This window comes from Ailuropoda melanoleuca, chromosome 1 (assembly GCF_002007445.2).
Source record: "Ailuropoda melanoleuca isolate Jingjing chromosome 1, ASM200744v2, whole genome shotgun sequence".
NCBI classification, from domain to species: Eukaryota; Metazoa; Chordata; class Mammalia; order Carnivora; family Ursidae; genus Ailuropoda; species Ailuropoda melanoleuca.
The window spans coordinates 198,022,929-198,045,272 of NC_048218.1; the positions used below are offsets into that span (position 1 = coordinate 198,022,929).

The window sequence follows — 22,344 nt, forward strand, 5'->3', positions numbered from 1 at the left end:
ATAACATGTTTTGGTGAGGAGGTAGAGAAAGTGGAACCCTTGTGCGCTGATGGTGGGAATGCAAAACGGTGGAGCTGCTGTGAAAATGGGATGACAGTTCCTCAAATAATTAAACCTAGAATGACCACGTGATCGTGCATACCCAACAGAATTGAAAGCAAGGCCTCAAGCAGACATTTGTACACCCATGTTCATCACAGTATTACTCACAATAGCTAAAGGTAGAAGCAACTCAAGTACCCAACCAGGGATGAACAGATAAACAAAATGTGGCATATACATACAGTGGATGTTATGCAAAGCAAAATAAGCCAGTGTCACAAAAAGACAAATCACACACAATTCTATTTCTATTTGGTACCTAGAGCAGTCATATTCATGGAAACAGAGAGTAGAACGGTGATTGCCTATGATCCAGCAATTGCACTACTGGGTTTTTACCCCAAAGATACAGACGTAGTGAAGAGAAGGGCCATATGCACCCCAATGTTCATAGCAGCTCTGTCCACAATAGCTAAATTGTGGAAGGAGCTGAGATGCCCTTCAACAGATGACTGGATTAAGAAGATATGGTCCATATATACAATGGAATATTACTCAGCCATCAAAAAGAACGATTTCACAACATTTGCAGCAACATGGACGGGACTGGAGGAGATAATGCTAAGTGAAATAAGTCAAGCAGAGAAAGACAATTATCATATGGTTTCACTCACTTATGGAACATAAGAAATAGGAAGATCAGTAGAAGAAAGGGAAGAATGAAGAGAGGGTAAACAGAAGGGGGAATGAACCATGAGAGACTATGGACTCTGGGAAACAAACTGAGGGCTTCAGAGGGGAGAGGCGTGGGGGATTGGGATAGGCCAGTGGTGGGTATTAAGGAGGGCACGTATTTCATGGAGCACTGGGTGTTATACGCAAGTAATGAATCATGGAACTTTACATCAAAAACTAGGGATGTACTGTATGGTGACTAACATAACATAATAAAAAATTATTATTAAAAAAAAAAGAACAACGGTGGTTGCCAGGGACTGGGGGGAGGAGGGAATGAGGTATCGTTTCATAGGTATAGAGTTTCAGTTCTGCAAGATAAAGGGAGGTTTAGGGATGGGCTGCAAAACAATGTGAGTGCACTTAATACCACTGAACACTTAAAAATGGTTCAGATGGTAAATTTTATTAGGTATATTTTTACCACATTTTTAGAATTATATATAATATTTTTTATATCGTCTTTTTTTAAGGAAGGACATGCTATAACATGGGTTCGATGAACCTCGAAGACATTATGAAGTGAAATAAGTTCATCACAAAAGTATAAATCCTACATAACTCCCCTTCTATGAGGATGCTGCAGAGGTCAAATTCATAGAGACAGAGAACAGAATAGGAAGTTGCCAGGTGCAGGCATGGGAAGGAATGGGGTTATTGTTTACTGGGTATGCAATTTCAGTTATGGAAGATGGAAAAGTTCTGGGGATGGATGGTGGTGATGGCTGACAGCAGAGTGAATGTAATACCACTGAACTGTACGCTTAAAAATGGTTAAAAGGGTCAATTTTATGTTATCTCTTAACACAACTTAAATGGTAAAAATAAATACATTTTTAAAGAAACAGTACTGAGGACTGTGACTGAATTGTGTATGGTTGTTGCATTAACGCTAGATTTCCTGTATTAATTGTACTGCGGCTATGGAAGAGAGTGGCCTTGTTCTAAGGACGCGTGTGCTATGTACACTGGCGGAGGCTCCTGATGACTGCACACCTCAAATGCTCTAACCACAAAAATGCTATGTGTGTGCGTGTCAGTGTTCACAGGTGCACAAAAATGGACAGAAAGTGACAAAACAACTGCGACAAAATTTAATGGGACAAAATGCTAACGGCTGGTGAAAAAAAAGCTTGATCAATTAGCTTTTAGAAAAATGATAAACACTTTAACAAACTGGGGGAGTGGTTAGTACTTAGCATGAAAATCAAATTGCAGGGTGCCTGGGTGGTTCAGTCGGTTAAGCATCTGCCTTCGGCTCAGGTCATGATCCTGGAGTCCCAGGATGGAGATCCCGCATGGGGCTCCCAGCTCAGGGGAGCCTGCTTCTCCCTCAGACCCTCCCCCCCTCGTGCTCACTCTCTTTCTCTCTCAAATAAATAAATAAATTTTTTTAAAAAATCAAATTGCAAAATTGCATATATACTATGATTATAACGAAGTAAAAATTATGTATACATACAGAAAGGTCTGAAAGCAACAATAGTTTCACGTGGTGAGGTACAATGATTATAGGTAAAGTTACACTTCCCTTGTGATTTGTTTATTTCTGTGCCTTCTATTAAAGAAAACATGGAAAGCAGTTACCTCTGTGCCCGGCATGTTTCTGCGGGCTATGCTTGCTATTGCAGATGTCCTGGATGTTTTGAACCACGCTGGAGCTCAGCCCATGCTCCCTCATGATGGCCAGCACCCTTCTGTCCATCAGGTTATGGGACCGGAGGCAGTTGGTAAAACCACAGTTCCCTCGGGTAAAGTGCTCACAGATGTGGAGCCTTTCACACTGTGGATATTTGTCACAAGTCACTCTTCGACCCTCTCCCTTGTAATTTTTGCATATCTGCAGAAGAGAGAAACAAACACTAGCCAGAGACAATACATCTTCCCGCATTCGCCACACAACCATTAAGGAAAGCCGAAGTCAACAAAAATGTTGGCAGTAAGCAGAGATAAACCAAAGGAAAAAAATACATGTGTCTTCCACAATCTAGACGAGTTGTAGTCAACTGATGATTTATTTGGGGTAGAGGAGGCATGCAAACTAACTAAACGAGCCATGAATTTAATAACCCTTTGGAAGAACCAAAAGAAGATGGCCATGGCCAGCCACATTAGGACCAAACAGGACCCAAAGGGAGCCCTACATTACAAAGGAACCCCAAAGAGGAAGGCTATCAAGTCATTCTGCAACTAAAAGGACATGTCGGGGGCGCCTGGCTGACTCAGACAGTGGAGCATGTGACTCTTGATCTCAGGGTTGTGAGTTCGAGCCCCACAATGGGTGTAGAGATTACTTAAAAGTAAAATCATCATCAAAAAAAAAAAAAAAAGGCATGTGGGTCTTACTTGCAGCTGTTGTCTCTGCTAGGCAGAACATGAGAAGGTGTCTCAAAACTAAAAAACTGAAAAAAGTAATTTTTCAATTTCTATATAAATAGCTCTGCTGACATGTATTTCTTACTGAAAAGAGGGCATACGTATTTTTTACTGAACTACTGTAACGGAGGCCAGGCCGTATGATGCAGGACTGGAAGAAACAGATTTCAAAGTCCGCAGCCGCAGCCCTAGAACCAGCTATGTGACCTCACCTGAATTATCTACTCCCCACCTCTGTTTCCTCTGCTGTGAAGGAGGAAAATATTTGCTCTGTCCACCTAACCCAAGTTATTGAGCAGATTAAATAATAAAATATGTTGTTGTGCAAACAAAAAATATTTTGTTGTGCAAAATATAAAATGCACTGCAAATGTTCGAATCATTACATAAAAGAATCCAAAAGATCAAAACATTTATAAATTGTTTCAACAGACTGAGCAACCCAGATCAGCCTGGTTCACTGTGATTTTGGGCTTAAAGTGTGGTCCCTGGACTGGCAGCATCAGTGCCACATGGAAACATATCAGAAATGCAAATCCTCAGACCTGTCCCCATCTCTACAGTCAAGCTGCCAGAGGTGGGGTTCAGCACTCTGAAGTCACAAACACTCCAGGTCATTCCGATGCTCCCTAAAGTTTGAGAACCAGTGTCCTCAAGGCTATGGCAGAAAAAGAACAATTAGCAACTTCACAAATGACGCTTTGGTTAACAATCCTAGGACTATTTTAATGAGGAATTAAGAATGCTCCTGGCCTTCATTAGACCAGGACAAACGAGAGCATTTCTGCCTTTAATAAGCACATTTAACTTTTACAAGCTTATAAACCAGGAAGTCAGGTTTGCCAGAAGCTTTTATATTCTCACAGGGCAAGGCAAAGTGAGAGAGTGTGAACACTTTGAGGTTTTCAGGGCAGGAATGTTAGTTGAACGAATGCACAACAGCAAATGAAGTGAGACCCAGAAGGATTACCTGCTTTGTCCAAGATCACACAAGCAGTCGGAGGCAGGGTCAGGACTTTGAAACTTACTTGGCTTACTCTTGTGTTAAGAAAGCAGGAATGGACAATATGCAAATGAATGTGTGTGGCTGGGTTCCAATAAAACCTTATTTGTAAAACCAGGTGGCAGGCCAGATTTGGCCCCTAGGCCATAGTTTGATGACCTTGGATCTAGATTGTCGAGAGACAGAGAAATAAAATTATATTTTCTTTAAGTCGCTAAATTTGGGGGTCTCTTTGGTGCAACAGCTTTGCCTAGACCCTCAGCCAATATACCCTATCATCTTCCAAAACCTCAATTCAAAGACCATCTCCTTCCAGGAAGCTACTATATGGAGAGCATCCATAAGTCCTACTACTGTACCTTCAGATCACTTCAAACAGGAAGGAAATTGCCGGAATGTTTAGGTCCCTCAGCAACACCCACCTGGTGATTGCTATCTGCAGAGCCTGGTGGTAACTTTGAGCCTTTTGTGTTCCTATTCCAACACATCCATGACACAACACTGCCAATCATATTCTCTCTGCTGCTTAAACTAAGGACTCATCACTTACCTCAGGCATGAAAAAAGGGTCACTTTGGAGGAGGAGCACGGCTAATTCCTCTTTGTTCAGTCCAGACAGCTCATGATTTTTCAAGACCTTTAAGTTCTCTTCTGAAAGAACGTTGTGAGAATATTTGCACAAATTCCTGGAAGAAAACAACAATTGTCAGTGTTTCCACACCACAGAAGTAAAGAAAAATCATCCAGTGAGCTTTCAGTTATCAATGCTACAACCTTTGATAACTAATTCTGCTTAGAGAATACACTTTAAAAGTATAAACTGATGAAACACCTAAGTTGGGGTACAGGGGATGTATTTTTAAAAGATTTTATTTATTTATTTATTTATTTATTTGAGAGAGAGAGTGATCACGTGTACGCACACGCATGCGCGCACCCTGGGGGAGGGGCAGAGGGAGACCGAAAAGCAGACTCCCCACTGAGCGCACAGCCAGAAGTGGGGGCTCAATTCCACAAATCCAAGATCAGGACCCGAGCAGAAACCAAGAGCCAGACTCTCAACTGAATGAGCCACCCAGGTGCCCCAGGGATGTATTCTCTCACAATTTATACACATCTATATTTTAAATTGTTGCAATATTTCTTTAAACACTATCTCCTCTAGTATTCATTACTAGAGGAAAAAATTGACAAAGAAACTAAAATCAATTTCTTGGAAATGATTGCCCATTGTGGGGCAAAGAATAATTAGTATAATACCTCTATGGACTTGGGGTTCGTGGCTGGTTCAGTCCACAGAGCATGTGACTCTTGATCTCAGGGCTGTGAGTTTAGCCCCCACGTTGGCTGCAGAGATTACTTTATTTTTTTTAAATGATTTTTTATTATATTATGTTAGTCACCATACAGTACATCCCCGGATTCCGATGTAAAGTTCGATGCTCCATTAGTTGCGTATAACACCCAGTGCACCATGCAATATGTGCCCTCCTTACCACCCATCACCAGTCTACCCCATTCCCCCACCCCCCTCCCCGCAGAGATTACTTTAAAAAAAAAATCTAAAAAAATACGTGTAGGGACTGACAGTAAAAGTCAATGAGAAAAGAGATTCCATTTATCAAATATTTTTTTAAAGATTTTATTTATTTATTTGAGAGAGAGAGAGAGAGACAGACAGAGCATGAGTGGGGAGGGCGGACAGAGGGAGAAACAGACTTCCCACTGAACAAGGAGTCCGATGTGGGCCCCGATCCCAGGACCCTGGGATCATGACCTGGGCCGAAGGCAGACACTTAACCAACTGAGCCACCCAGGTGCCCCCCTTTATCAAATATATTAGTGATACAAAATTATTCATTGCTTTATTTCTCCTGTGTCTTATATACCAACGTATGTATACCTAAATGATCTGTGACTACAAAGGAATGGAACAAACTCTTAGTTGTATGTTTCAAACAACTCTACAGAAAAAAAGAGACAGAAATCCCTGCATTTTAAGACACTGATGATCTAGGTCCATGCTGTCCAAGAGAACACACTCTATGACGATGCAATTGTTCTATGATCTGAGCTTTCCAAAGATGGCTACTTGAATCATAGCTAGTAAGACTTTGGAACTAAATTTTCTATTTTACTTTATTTTAATTAATTTAAATTTGAATAGCCACCTGGGACTAGTGGCTACCAACCGATGGCAGAGACCTGTGTCTTCCGTGTTCAAAACGTAATGGTAGAGGAGGGAGCATCACCATGCCTGGGAGCTTGTCGGAAATTCAGAGTTTCAGGCCCCACCCCACTTACAGTGAATCAAAATCTGCCCTTCAACAACATCCCCAAATGACTTAATGACATTAAGGTCCAAGAAGCACCAATTCAGATCACTGAGAAACCCTGACGGCAACGTAGTTTTCATTAGACAAAAGTAATTTGGCAGTTATCAGTGTCCACATAACAAACTCATTCCACTTTCTAACTTACATATGCTACCTACAATTATAGCCAAAGTCCTCAGATTTATGGTTTTAATAGTTATTAATATGATGGGATATTAACATTTTCTAGTTTGTACAACTGTCATCAAATTGTCAGGCAGTGAGGTCATGGCCGGATTTTCACTATATAAATAGCATGGCTACGATGACCTTTGTACAAATAACCTTCCATCTTCTACAATATTTTCCTGGGATTTATTCTTTTGGGAGTACTGCCTCAAAGGACACAACAGTTTTCTTGGCAGCTTGTTTCATTTTGATCCAGGGCTCTCCAGGAAACATACCAGCAATCTGTGAGTGTGTCTATTTCCCTGCAAGCACATTAATAAGGAGTTTTATCACCTCTGCTACTTCAATAGGTATGAAATAGGCTTATGCTTTTAATTTGCACTTAATTTACTAACGAGACTGAAATATTCCCAAATGTTGGCTTGATCCTTATATTTCTTTACTTACTCCTTACTTTCCTTACTTCCTTACTCTTTGTTCATATTCTTTAACTGTTTATCTATAGTAGGAATGGTTACTGACCTGCAGATTTATAATTGTTCTTTACGCTTTTAGGGGCGCCTGGGTGGCACAGCAGTTAAGCGTCTGCCTTCGGCTCAGGGCGTGATCCCAGCGTTATGGGATCGAGCCCCACATCAGGCTCTTCCGCTATGAGTCTGCTTCTTCCTCTCCCACTCCCCCTGCTTGTGTTCCCTCTCTCACTGGCTGTCTCTATCTCTGTCAAATAAATAAATAAAATCTTTAAAAAAAATAATTGTTCTTTACGCTTTTAAAAATTAATCATTACCAGCCTTGTTTATTTCAAATAGTTTTGCATTTTCTCCCTTTTCACCAAGAACTTTAATTAAGGTTACCGCTGCTAAATTTTTATATGATCAGACCCTTCCAATTTGCCTTTCATAATTTTAATACTTGAGAAATTAATTCCTCCACCATAGTGGGATAACTGTAATATATATTTTGTTTCACTTAAAGAGATAGATACCTTCAACTACAATTCTTTAACACATCTACAGCTTATTATGACAAATAGTGTCAGAAACGGACAGAAATGCTTTACATCAACTTTTCTCAAAAATAATCCTATTTTTTTTAGAGAGGGAGGGAGGAGGGGTGGGACAGAGGGAGAGGGAGAGAAAGAATCTTAAGCAGGCTCCATGCCCAGTGCAGAACCCCATGCAGGGCTTGGTCGCACAACCCTAAGATCATAACCTGAACCAAAATTAAGAGATACTTAACGGACTGAGCCACCCAGGCGCCCCTCAATAATAACCCTAATATTAAATAGGATTTCTTTCTTATTATTCTGTAATTCTGGACTCTTATGTGATAATCTTGTAACAAACTTAGAACTATTGGAATGTCTATTATGATTTTAACAATCTACTGTTCTTTTTTTTTTTTTTAAGATTTTATTTATTTGACAGAGAGAGGCAGCCAGCGAGAGAGGGAACACAGGCAGGGGGAGTGGGAGAGGAAGAAGCAGGCTCCCAGAGGAGGAGCCTGATGTGGGGCTCGATCCTACAACACCAATATCACGCCCTGAGCCAAAGGCAGACGCTTAACGACTGAGCCACCCAGGCGCCCCATCAATCTACTGTTCTGTTTTAAATCTAATATAACTTAAATCTCCTTTGCACCATATTTTAAATATTAATGGAATAATTTATCACATCATTGGTTTACTCCTTTTCCAAAACCCCTTTAGTGTGCTTACCTATCATTTTCTCTATAGAAATTTTATTATGGTTTTGTCAATTTCCACAAAAATATCATATTGAGAATCTAATTTGTGTTAACTCCATAAATTAGATCAGATATTATGTCACCTTAACTACGTTAATCTTCCGATTCTGAAACAGAAATTCTCTCTCCATTTATTCAAGTTCTATTTTTCTTATAGAGAATTAAAATCTTTCTTTAATAGTTTTCTTCCATTTCCCAAATATTAAACATTTATCTGTTGCCACTATTTTTTAGTTGTTGTCACTAATAACCAGAAATGCAAATGACTTTGCAAAACTATCTTACTGAAGCTAGTAATTTTTTAAATGTAAACATTTAGATAAAAGTTATTCTCTAAGAATGAATCTTTAAAAGTAACTTATTTTGGGGCGTCTGGCTGGCTCAGTCAGTAGAGCATGTGAGTCTTGATCTCAGGGTCACGAGTTTGAGCCCCACATTGGGTGTAGAGATTACTAAAAAAAAAAAAATTTTTTAAATGGCACTATTCAAATGCTGCTGTCTGTGTGTAAGGCACTTCTGAAACCCTCTGGAATTGCCATCAGATCTAGCTGTGGCACCTCTTAAAAAAAAAACAAAACCCACGCAATGGATGACTGTGTCCGCTACCATCTGAGCCCTTAAAACCCAACCAGCCCTCCCGTACACTTTGCTTCACGGAGAAGTCGAGGGCAGCTGATCAGGCTCTGGTGACAGCCTCTATCCCAGCCATTTCCTCAGGCGGGCCTTCTGTGTCTCCAGCATTCCTTGATAAGCCGACTTCAGCTCCCTCAGCTTGCTTTGGGGTTCTGTGGTTTCAGATATAACTGCTCCCAGCAGTCCCCACCACCCAGGGCCCTCAGCTGGGCTGACTCCCCCTTATCACTCCTCCCAGCCCCCATGGGAGGGGTCCTCAGACTCCAGCCCAGACAGAAAGCCCCTCCATCACCAGATGAATGGAGACTCATTAACTATAAGGCCTCTCACTCCACTGGCCAGTGCCATTAATGCTACTGATGAATCACTGAACGCCACCTCCGAAACTAGTAATATACTCTGTGTTAATTAATTGAATTTAAATTTAAAAAAAAATGATTCCCTTGCAATGGAGCTGAAAATTACCTCGGTGAAATAAACACCCCACCGCCAGACAGGTTCCACCTTCTGTCTCAGAGATACATGACAACTGTTACTGGAAAGGAATTTAGAGTCTTTGCTTTCTCTTTAGCCTCCAATCCAGACATCCTGCCCCCAGTGCCAAGACTATGGCTCCTCTCTTACGGCGAAATCAGGATCACAGAAGAGGACCCAGCCCCTCTCCAGGTCACAGCTAGAGGCAGCAATGGTCCTACCTGTCCTAGCAAAGGAGAAGGAGGGCATATCCAAGGTCCATGTCATCAACATTTCATCTAAATAACTAGAGGCCACCAGGCAGCCTAACGGTTTTGTCTGGAACCCTGAGTCTCTAGGCTTTTCCACACTCACCCAAGACACTCATGCTTGGCCCTGCGCCGCTGGGTCCTTGCTGCAGCCTGTCCGAAGGCTCAGTTTCACTTGTCATTTCTCACCTCCAGCCGCAGGCAAACTGCTCAGTCCTGTAGACCCAAGACACTCACCCTGCACCCGGCTTCAGTCTGCAGCATCTACATCTAGCCTTGGTCTCGGACCGCCAGCCTCCTCCCATCTTCCCACATTCCCTAAACTTCCCCCCACTTCTCAGAGGCTTTCTCTTTACCCCAATTTCAGCATATTGGTCGGCCATCAGGATGGGGCAGTTTGTGCCCATCTCTTTGGGAGTAAGGCCGGGAGGACAAAAACCGACTTTTATTACCTGTGTTGTAAGTGACAGGAACTCCGCATCTGTTATTTAATAAATAACATGGTATGCCTATGAGGAAGCAGTTTACTTTTTATTTCGGGAAACTGAGGCTGATAAAATGAGAAATCAAAAATAAAATAAGAAATCCAAGGTAATTCAAATAAGAGGAAGATCTGATAAATGAACCCCGATCTGAAAGAAAACAAAACAAAGCAAACAAAACAAAAAAAAAATCCCTAAACCTAATCTGGAAAAACAAAAGCAGATCAAAACTTTTCCAAACCAAAAAGGGGGAGAAAAAGAAGTAGGGGAAAAAAGCCCTTCTTGAAACCACTGTTTCCCAGCATTCAATGGAAAACTGAGAGCAGAGAACAAGGAGAGCAAATGCACATGAATCCAGTAAAGGTGGGACAACAGATGATAGAAACTGCGTCTTAGGACTGGCGTTGGGGAGACAAGTTCAGCAGCACCGGGCATCGTGAAGAGTTTGAGGGAGGTCATATTTTAGGTTTAGGGTGGCAGAAGCTTCCTTCCCACATTCTGCTGATCACTCTGCCCCAGTTCCAGGTCCCTAATATCCACCAGGAGGCTTCAGCCTGGAAAGGGCGTGAAAGTCCGCCATGGCCTCCTCGGGTTCTAAGCCAGCTGTTCTCAAAGTGAGGTCCCCAGACTAGCATCACTGGGAGGCTGTCATAAATGCAAATTCCCGGGGCGCCTGGGTAGCGCAGTCGTTAGGCGTCTGCCTTCGGCTCAGGGCGTGATCCCAGTGTTCTGGGATCAAGTCCCGCACTGGTCTCCTCCGCTGGGAGCCTGCTTCTTCCTCTCCCACTCCCCCTGCTTGTGTTCCCTCTCTCGCTGGCTGTCTATCTCTGTCAAATAAATAAATAAAAAATCTTTAAAAAAAAAAAAAGAAATGCAAATTCTCAGGCCCCACCCCGGATCTACTGGCTGGATCTCAAACTCTAGGTGTGCGTCAGAACCGTCCAGAAGGTTTGCTAGAACACAAATTGCCGGGCTCCACCCCCAGAGTTTCTGATCAGTAGATCTGGGGTGGGGACTGAAGATTTGCATTTCTAACGAGTGCCCAGGTGATGCTGCTGCCTGCCTGCCTGCCTTCTGGGACCACCGCTCCACTTGGGAGGATGGAGACTCAGGCTGCCTTCTCCTGTGAAGGACGATTGGGCCTGCAGAAGGCTGGCGCACAGCTCCCCACCTCCCGGCACAGAGAAGAGCTCTCCTACAAACCATTATGAACGGCCCAGGGGAAGACAAGTGTTTGCAGAATTCTGCCTGCACTTGGAGCAGATAAACTTCAAACAGCGTGAGTTGGGAGAGGAGATGATAACTTCATAAAAAAAATTTTTTTTAAAGAGCAAAGATGGCCTTGAAAGAACATAATTGTCTCGGTTTCAGGAATCTCTGGCTGAAGACTAAAAACAAATGACCTTTTCACTTTTCTCTTCCAGCCACAGAACAGAATGTTATTTTAACCTTGGCAATAAATCCTCCCTCGCAACTCAGACGAGGTCTGGGCGGTAGAGTGGCTCTCGTCCCTGGCTACACATACTCATCAACTGGGGAGTGTTTAGAAATACCTAAGCCTAACCCTCAGAGACTGATTTAAATTGACAAGGGGTGGCAGGTGATTTTACCGTGCAGCTGGAGCTGAGAATTGCTAGTTGGACTCGTCGGATCAGAGTTTAAGCTAGGTTCCTGAACTGGGTGGTCACCTCGGAGCCCTTGTGCTTCCCAAGCTGGTAAACACAGAGCCAGCTCTGGGCTCCTCAACCAGACCCACCGGGAAAAGATAACCAACCACCTAAGGGAGAGTCTTGTTTTTTTGACAGTAATTTGTCTCAAAATACCCCTCCCCTTCTCCACTCACCCCCTCTGCTCCCCAACACCTTGTGGGCAGGGATTGGTAAAAACAAAGAGAGTTGATTTGTACAGAAAACAGGAAATAGCTCACCATGATATACACCAGGTGAAAAAGGAACCAGGACGTGTGAAAGATAAAATCTAGAGAATGCTGGTCTAAAGAGGAAAATGTCACCAATCAGAAACAACCATAAGGAAGTATTATTTCGAAGCCATGAGACTCCCATTCCCTATGTTTGTATCGCTGATGTTCAAGGTTAAACTGCCAAGCTACGAGAGGTAGGGGTGGCTCGGTGAATCTGGGAGGCTTGGTGAGATGGGGAGAATCAGAGTGGGCCAACAGAGAGCACAGGAGCAGGATAAGGACTGTGTGGGCGAAGAGAAGCTTGGAGCTGAAGAAAGGGGCCGGCTCTAACCACCACTGCACCACCTGGAACCCACAAGGTGCAAAGAAGAGAAGGCCAGCCAACTGCGGCCACAGGGTGAGCTCCAGGCGCACCTGCTCCAGGCCATGGCCCCGGGGACAGGAATGCACCAGTTGGCTGCAAAACTCTGGACAGCAGAGGGCAACAAGAGCAGACCGGACCTGCGGCGGGATGGGAGGGGACGGGGTTGTGGGGGCAGCGCCCAGGACCTGTGTGTAGTCTACTGCACCAAGACTGGGGCACCCAGAAATCATGTCTCTGTTATTGCAGACAATGCCTCCCATCTCCAGCGCTCCAAGTTAGTGTTGCCCATTAGAATCACCTAGGGAGGGGCGCCCGGGTGGCTCAGGTGGTTAAGCTCAGGTCATGATCCCAGTGTCCTGAGATCAAGTCCCGCATCGGGCTCCCTGCTCTGCAGGGAAGCCTGATTCTCCCTTTCCCTCTGCCTGCCCCTCTCCCTCTGCCTGCCCCTCTCCCTCTGCCTGCCGCTCTCCCTGCTTGTGCGCGTGCTCTCTCTGTGTCAAATAAATAAAATCTTTAAAAAAAAAAATCACCTAGGGACTTCTAAAAAAATCTCAGTGCCCAAGCCATACTCCAGACCCATTAAATCAGAATCTGTGGGGGTGGGAGAACGGGGCTTCAGGGTTTTTTTTTAAAGACTACTCAAGCGATTCCAATGGGCAGCAAAGTTTGGGAACCATCACCCTAAGTCCACAACAGGACGGAGAAAAAGCGTAGGAAGTGAAGAGTAAAGTATTCAGGGGTGGTGGTGGTAGTGCCAGAATCTTGAGGATTAGAAAAAGGGAGCCCCCAAGATCCTCTCCTCACACAGGCCCCTTCCCTTCTCCCCTTGCCATACTCCCCAACAGCAATCCCTTTGGAAGGTAAGAGGAAGATTCAAATAGACCAGAGAGAAAGATTAGTAAGCTGTTTAATGGTGGCTTAAAGATTCCTTTAGTGGGAAAGAAAGGGGCAGAAGCCTCTAGAACAGTCTGTTTGCCATAGAAAGCAGGTGCTCAATAAATATTTGTTGATGGAGTGGCAAGAATGCCCCACGTTTCCTGTATGTCTTGTGGTTCTATCATAGAAAAGTAACAGGTCACCCTAACCTTGGAGAAAGCAATACTTTTTTTCAATTTCTGTTCACTCTGCACTAAAGAATCCATCCCATTTCCCTTTTATCCCCTCAAAGTCTGAAGCCACGTAACACCCTGCTTTTGCAGTCTGCCAGGAAGCACACCCTTAGGTACTGTTTCTGAAAGTGTAATTCATGGACCCCTGCAAAAGAATCCTTAGGGTAAGGGTGAAAAAGCAGATCCCCCGGCCCAATCCACACCCCCTCCCTCTTCTAAACCAGAATCTCTGATGTGTGACGTGGAAATCCGTGTTTTAGTAAGCTCTCCCCCAAGTGATTCAGATCCATATCAAAGTTTGAGAAGTACTGTTCCAAAGCTGGCCACCTACTATACCCCAGGGGCTACCCAGAACTGATAGCTCAGGGTACAGGAAAAAAACGTTTCAATCCTTTCTATATATATATATTTTTTTTTTTTAAACTTAAAGTAAAAAAAAAATATTGCCTGGGCTATAAGAGGTGGAGAAGTAGGGAGGATCAACTGGTTAACTCAGAAGGTGCACAAGATAACCTTTAGAAGTAACAGAAATTCTCTTTTTTCTTTTTCTCGTAGAGATTTTCTGTATCTTGATCATGGTGATGGTTACATGGGTGTATATCCATTTATCGAGACTCTTCACCCTGGATACTTTAAACAGGTACATTTTACTGCATGTAAATCATACCTCAAGAAAGTTGATTTTGAAGGTTTTTTAAAAGATAAAAAGTCAGTATTTAATATTCAAATTAAGAGTTATACGTTACGTGATTTTTAAGTAAATATATACATAATCGTAGTACACACTCAAAATGTTCTCTACTGAGAGGGGTGAAGAATCAAAATGTTTGGAAACTAGCCTCCTTGGTGACCTCATGTTCTGAGCTGGTCTGAAACAGATGAAAATCTTTCTCGGTGTGGAGGAGCAAAAAGGATGGCAAAACAGGGCTCCACTCTCCTCAAAATCTGCACCCAGCTCCTCTGCTCCAACCTGCTTAAACTGACTCCTCACTGGGCCTGAAATCCTAGGTCCTCCTGGATTCTTTAACTCCTTTTCCACCCCCATCCTGGAGCCTTGCCAATTCCAGAGTAGTCTGTAGGTAAAGATCAAAGATACCTGTTTGGAAGTAAATATAGTCAGGAGCAGTGAGCAAATTAGAACCCTTTTATGGAAGGAAAATAACCCTGCATTTGTTTTCTCTGTTCACTTCTGCCATCTCTCTATTTTGTAAAAAGTAAAAAATATTTTGTTATCAGATGCTTCTTTGTCCCTTTCTCAATATTTTATCAAGATTTATAGTATCACTTATGATGTCGTTACGTCTCTTAGCTTAATTTCTGCAGAAAGCGGCAGAAATGGAAAGTCAGATTTGGCCAAGTGAAAATAAACGTGAAGCAAATCTAAAAAGAGAATAAAAATTCCCAAATGATTCTTATGGGGCACACGCCCCTCTGGGCCCTGATGTCGCAGAAAACAGCACAGTCTCTGTGGCATCAACTTGACAGCTAGACTCCGAGGACAGAGCACACTCAGTAACTGAAGGAACTTCCAAGACAACTCCTCCCCAGCAAATATACCACACAGATGACATGTAACATGCAAAAGCAAAACGCAAACCTTTAAAACATGCTAAGTGAAAGAAGCCAGGCACAATGGGACAAATATTGTATGATTTCACTTGCAAGAAACATCCAGAATAAGGCAAATCCATGGAGACAAGAAGTAGATTAGAGTTTGGGGGGGGGGGAGGGAGAGGGGGGAACAGGATGACTGCTGATTGGTGTAGGGTTTCTGTTTGGGCTGAGGAGAATGTTCTGGAACCAGAGAGTGGTAATGATTGCACATAATGAATGTACTTATTGCCGTTGAACTGTACACTTTTTTCCCCCCAGTTTGGAGGTCATTCCTCTTGTTTTTAATTTTAATTCCGGCACAGTTAATACATGGGGTTGTATTAGTTTCACGTGTCTGTTCTAGTGATTCAGCAATTCTATCCATTACTCAGTGCTCATCAAGATAAGTGGGAACTATGCACTTGAAAATGGTAAAAAAAAAAAAAAAAAAGAGAGACTATCCCAAGCAAAAATAAATAGACCAGTAAAACGACAAAAAAAAAAAAATGCAAAAATGGAAATAAGAGGCAACTGCTAAGATTTAGACGCCAAGTAAGACAAACCAAAAATATGAGCATTAGGTCTTAAAACGGCTAGAGATGCAGAAATACATAAAGAATTAAAACCACAGTGAGGTACGATTTTGCATTGCTTGTACTGGCACAAATTTTAAAGGGCTGATCATGGGTCCTCCCGGGGGGCCTGCGGATGTTTGCTGCTGCCTCCTTTGCCTGGCAAAGCAATAAAGCTATTGTACCTCTTCCCACCCCTCCTCACCTAACCCGCCCCCCAAAAAAAGGCCAATGTTGTTAAATGGCAAGGATATGAAGCAAGGGAATCTCATATTCTTCTGATGGGAGTAAAACCCAGTATACACACTTGGAAAACAATGTGATATTATCTCATAAAACTAAAGATAAATCTACTAGGAGATATCAGGGAATTCTTGCACGTGTACACAAGGAGAGATATACCATAATATTCAATGCATCATGGTTTGTAATACCAAAAAATTTAAAACAATCCATATTTTGATAATAAAAATTGGTATACAAATTGCACACATTCATACAAAAGAAAGCTATACATTTGAAAGAACTAAAGCAGTCCCTCTCCTAAAACGTGTGGGACTTAGGGCAAGATAAAATGGAGGTCCGTGCACCAAGCGCCTGAACATTTAAAAGTACAAAATGAAGCTACGAAATGGTTCAATGAAATACATTCTGTCTTCCTATCTGGGGACGCCTGGGTGGCTCAGTCGGTTAAGCATCTGCGTTTGGCTCAGGTCATAATCCTGGGGTCCTGGGATGGAGTCCCACATGGGGCTCCCTGCTCGGCGGGGAGCCTGCTTCTCCCTCTGCCTGCCGCTCCCCCCCACCGTTTGTGTGCTCTCTCTCGCTTTCTGTCAAATAAACAAAATCTTAAGGAAAAAAAAAATATGTTCTGTCTTCTTATCTTGACAAACATACTTGCAAAATGACCTGGAAAGCCACATGTGAATTCTTCTGAGACTCCTCTGAGTTCTCTGATAAGATACAAGAGAATGAAGCAAGTTGGCCCTCGCTTCCAACTCTGGCCCACCCCTTCTCTCTTCCCACCTCAGGCTGTGTCCCACACTGTTAGAGTCATCATTCACAGGCAATGACCATGCCTGCCACATGTAGGAAGACCTGGGGAAGAAGCCCATCCAGGCCTAGAAGTGGGCCCGGGAATTTCAGGGTTCCAGAAACCCAGAGCATGGTCTAGAATGAAAGTGGGCACTACAGGTGCTAGACAGGCATGATTCCTTGGCCCCATGGACTCCTCAAAGAGTGAGTAGGGATATTAACCAAAAGACTGCCAGAGGGGCGCCTGGGTGGCTCAGTCAGTTAAGCGTCTGCCTTCGGCTCAGGTCATGATCCCAGGGTCCTGGGACTAAGCCCCGCATCATCGGGCTCTCTGTTCATCGGGGGGCCAGCTTCTCCCTCTCCCTCTGCCCGCTGCTCCCCTGCTTGTGCTCTCTCGCTCTCTATCAAATAAATAAAATCTTAAAAAAAAAAATACATACATACATATGTACATACATACATACATACATACATACATAAAATACAGGCAGAACTAGGACTGTAAAGCAGAGGGCTCAGGGCAGAAGTCCATCTTGTCCAGGTCTCAAAATGGTACAGAAACACAAACAGGGCTCTGTACATTAGGAGTGAGTCTCAGAATCATCATGCTGTGCACACAAAAGCAAATAAATCAAGTATTTGCACAGCTAGTATTGATATCATTTACAGGATTGAAAACATGGAAAACAATACTAAATATTGCTTAGAAATACATCCATATACTAAAAAAATAATAATAAATGTATGGGAAAAATAAAAACCAAATGCAGAGTAGTATCAGTAGGATTGTAAACTGGTACACCACTATGGAAAACAGTACGGAGATTCCTCAAAATATTAAAAATAGAACTACTGTACAATCAGCAATCCCACTTCTAGATATATATCCAAAAGAAATGACATCAGTATCTCAAAGAGATATCCTCACTCCCATGTTCAATCCAGCATTATTCACAACAGCCAAGACATGGAAACAACCTAAACATCCATCAATAGATGAATGGATAAAGAAAATGTGGGATACCGACACAGACACAGATATATAGACATACAGAGGAATATGTATGGGGCCCCTGGATGGCTCAGTCAGTTAAGCATCTGCCTTCAGCTCAGGTTATGATCCCAGGGTTCTGGGATTGATCCCGCATCGGGCTCCTTGCTCAACGGTAAGCCTGCTTCTCCCTCTGCCTGCTTCTCCCCCTGCTTGTGCTCTCTCTTTCTCTGACAAAAAAGCAAATTCTTTTTAAAAAAAAGGAATATGTATGATTCAGTCATAAAAAGAAAGAAATCCTGCCATTTGCAACAACATGGATAAAGCTAAAAGACATTATACTAAGTGACATAAGCCAGACAGACAAATATTGTATGATCTCTCTTGCATGTGGAATCTTAAAAGTCAAACTCACAGAAGTAGAACGGCAGTTGCCAGCAACTGGAGTGGGAGGTGGGGGTAATACGGGGATATTGGTCAAAGGATGCAAATTTTCAGTTATAAGATGAGTAAATTCTGGAGATCAAAGGTACACCACAGTGGCTACAGATGATAATAATGTATACTTGAAATTTGCTAAGGAAGTTGATCATCAGCGTTTTCATCATCAAAAAAAAAAAAAAGGAATAAACAGATGAGGAGATAGGTTAATTAGCTTGATTGAGGAAATTATTTCACAATGTATACATATATCAAAATATCACAGAGGCACCTGGCTGGCTCAGTCCGAGAAGCATGAGGCTCTTGATCTCAAGATCTGGAGTTTGAGCCCCACTTTGGGGGTACAGATTACTTAAAAAAATAAAAACAAAATATCACACTGTATACCTTAAGTATACACAATGTTTCTCGGTCAATGATACCTTATTAAAGCTGAAGAGAAAAAAAGAACAGTACTTATCTCTATCACCTCAAAGATGGGGGAGATGATCAAGAAAGGGAATTCAGGGGTGCCTGGGTGGCTTTGTTGGTTAAGCATCTGACTCTTGATCTCAGGGTCGTGAGTTCAAGGCCCATGGTGGGCTCCACACTGGGCATGGAGCCTACTTTAAAAAAAAAGAGAGAGGGACACCTGGGTGGCACAGCGGTTAAGCGTCTGCCTTCGGCTCAGGGCGTGATCCTGGCGTTATGGGATCGAGCCCCACCATCAGGCTCTTCAGCTATGAGCCTGCTTCTTCCTCTCCCTCCCCCTGCTTGTGTTCCCTCTCTCAGTGGCTGTCTCTCTCTGTCAAATAAATAAATAAAATCTTAAAAAAAAAAAAAAGAGAGAGAGAGGATTTGGGGGGGGGTTAAATGGGTAATATTGTATTTTTGAAGCTGTTCATGAGTACACAGATAACTCATTGGATGCTTTATATATTTTTATTAAGACTTAACTATCACATAATAAAAACTTTAAAGAGAAAGTTCTTTTAAAATTAAAACAATAAATATCATTTTATGCCCCTGGAATTGGCATAAATAAAACAGTCTGATAATACCAAGTGCCAGCTGGCCATGTGATGGAGAAACTGGGACTCTCAAACATGAAAATATTTGTCAGAATATAGAAGAGTTGAAGCTGTTCAACCATTCTACCCAGCAATTCCATTTCCTAATAATCTGTCTACTCTGGAGAACCACCAAGAGACATATATATTCTTGGCAGCATGGTTTGCTATAGCAAAAAACTGGAAATATCCCAAATGACCATTCCTGGAGCAATAGGTACTGAATTGTGCCATAAATCACAGGATGAAATACTATACAGCTGTTAAGATGAATAAATTAGATCCTTATGTATCAACAGGAATAGATCCCCAAAACATAACATCAAATAAAAATTCTAAAATATATAAAACAATACTACATTTTGTACATGGATACAAATATGTACATGAGGAAATTACAGAATCATGGAGGGGCAGAACACACACCATAATCCCGATAAAGGTTGCTTCTGGGGAGAGATGGCAACAAGACTAGGAAATTGAAAATAATTTTTGGCCCGTTATGATTTTTATTTTATTTTAAAAGATAAGCAAAAATGAAAAGCATAAATTTTTCTTTATTCTGCAAGGTGAGTTGTAAGCTTATTATCTTTTATATAACTTTTGTTATATTACATATTCAGAATATACATAAATACTCTGATGCTTGTTATATTATTCTTTGCAGGGCACCTAAATGGCTCAGTCGGTTAAGTGTCTACCTCTGGGGAAAACAAAAGTGTCTGCCTTTGGCTCAGGTCATGATCCCAAGGTCCTGGGATCGAGCCCCATATCGGGCTCCCTGCTGAGCAGGGAGCCTGCTTCTCCTTCTCCCTCTGCCATTCACCCTTGCTTGTGCTCTCTGGCTCTCTCTATCTCTCTGTCAAATAAATAAAATCTTTTTTTAAAAAAAGTATATTATTCTTTGCAATTTGGACTTTTATCCCCCCAATTTATTAAATAGTCAATCAAATTTCTTCCCATCTACCCACCCCACCCAAAGTTACAATTAACCAAACAGGAAAGGCATACAAACAGGAAAGAGCCCAGAGGAAACACCCACATTGGCAAAAACCGCAAAGCCAGTTGAAAACGCTAGACAGCCTGCTTCACACAGTTAAACAGTCATGTTTGCAAAAAAAAAAAAAACAAAAACACACACACAAACAAAAAATCCCCACTCAACCTGATTAACGAAAGGTCTACACACAGCTACCTCACCACACAAGTAGCTAGTTAAGAAATCATGCGGATGGATCTGAGTTCAAAACTCTGCCAGCTATCTGCTCTGTGGCCTTCAGTAAATTTCTAAACAGCTCTGGGCCTGAGTTGCCTTATACTAAGACGGGATTTAGAATATCTATCTCAGGAGCCATGGTACAGACTATCTTGGATACCATCTCTAAAGTGCTTACCATAGTGCTTGATACATAATTATTTGTTCAATAAATGGTAGTTACTGTCTGGATCAGAACTGGGATTAGAACTTCATGTGTGGGCATATATTTCGGCAAAGCAAACAGAAACATCCGAACCGATGTAAGAGAACAAGTGAATACCTCACATTGAAGCAAGCACTGTTGACTAACGTGCACAGCTAAAAGCAATGTAAGAGGGGAGCCTAGGTGGCTCAGGTCATGATCCCAATGTCCTGGGATGGAGTCCCCGCATCAGGCTCCCCTGCTGTGCCCCTGGAATTGGCATAAATAAATAGAGTGCTCTGACTCTCTAATGAATAAATAAAATATTTTAAAAAATAATAATAAAAGCAATGTAAGAAAGACTAGAACTGCAGGATAGAAGGAGAAGTCCTATCTATGAATATAAAGGAATTTTTATAGAGAGCAGTATAAAAGAAATTTTATAATTCCAGCAAAATGCAAACTGACCTCAGGCAATTGATATGAGTATCAACTGGTCAAGAAAGTCCTAAGACTTTTTTTAGAAGATTTTATAAATTTCTGGGGCGCCTGGGTGGCACAGCGGTTAAGTGTCTGCCTTCGGCTCAGGGCGTGATCCTGGCGTTATGGGATCGAGCCCCACATCAGGCTCTTCCTCTATGAGCCTGCTTCTTCCTCTCCCACTCCCCCTGCTTGTGTTCCCTCTCTCACTGGCTGTCTCTATCTCTGTCGAATAAATAAATAAAATCTTTAAAAAAAAAAAGATTTTATAAATTTCTAAGAAGGGGGAATATTTTTAAAACATACTTGGGGAATAAACATATTTTCTAGGTTTTGAGTCAAAAAAAATTTCTCCCAAGGGCCCTATTTTGAGGACACAATACACTTTAATGGATTAGAAATTTGTAATTCTCTAATTCAAAAGTGATGAAAAAGGAAATAAAAAATACAACTAGACCGATAAATGTAAGAAGAATTTGTCACTTCACTAAAAGGGGAAAAAAAAAAAAGACTTCAATGAATTCCCCAAAGGATCCATCCAAATTTGAATAGACCAAATTATCCCTGTATTAAATCTCCCCTTTTAAAATACATAAAAATGCTGGTTAACAACCCAATTTAGGAGTTTAAAAATGGTTTTGATGGGGGCGCCTGGGTGGCGCAGTCGTTAATCATCTGCCTTCGGCTCAGGGCGCGATCCCAGCGTTCTGGGATCGAGCCCCACATCAGGCTTCTCCGCTAGGAGCCTGCTTCTTCCTCTCCCACTCCCCCTGCTTGTGTTCCCTCTCTCGCTGGCTGTCTCTCTCTGTCATATAAATAAATAAAATCTTTAAAAAAAATGGTTTTGATGTTTCAAACCACACACATAAAAATACCATAATAATATTTATAAAACAAAAAAACTGAAGTTTCTAAAACAAAACAAAACTAAATGAAAGTGTCTAAGCATATTGTGTATAAGAAATTGAAAGTTTCTAAATATATTGGATATGTAACATATTTAAACAATCATGGATTATGTCTCTGCAGGTTTCTTCCTGAAAATGCAAGTCCTATTATAAGACAATCAGGGAAATTTGAATGCCAACTGTATATTAGATTATATTAAAATTGTAACTGGAAAAACTTGTGCTTGTTGTACTGTGG

General features: G+C 42.0%; 1 protein-coding gene and 1 long non-coding RNA gene across 5 annotated transcripts in view; one reads left to right on the forward strand and one right to left on the reverse strand.

Moving 5' to 3' along the window:
• Positions 1 to 22,344, reverse strand: part of ZC3HAV1 (zinc finger CCCH-type containing, antiviral 1) — a 61,865-nt gene that overhangs the window by 37,005 nt on the left and 2,516 nt on the right. For all 4 annotated transcript variants that reach the window (XR_004618876.1, XM_034637782.1, XM_034637777.1 and 1 more), the window contains exons 2-3: positions 4,707 to 4,842; positions 2,365 to 2,617 (exon numbers count right to left, since the gene is read on the reverse strand). Coding sequence is in view for 3 of the 4 variants with exons in the window: in XM_034637782.1 (XP_034493673.1) it covers positions 2,365 to 2,617; positions 4,707 to 4,842 (389 nt within the window). In the remaining variant the exon portion in view is untranslated. The remainder of the gene's footprint in view (positions 1 to 2,364; positions 2,618 to 4,706; positions 4,843 to 22,344) is intronic.
• On the forward strand, positions 12,435 to 20,030 carry LOC117795091. The gene is made up of 3 exons (XR_004618877.1): positions 12,435 to 12,561; positions 14,193 to 14,277; positions 19,986 to 20,030. It is a non-coding gene; the product is annotated as an uncharacterized LOC117795091 (long non-coding RNA).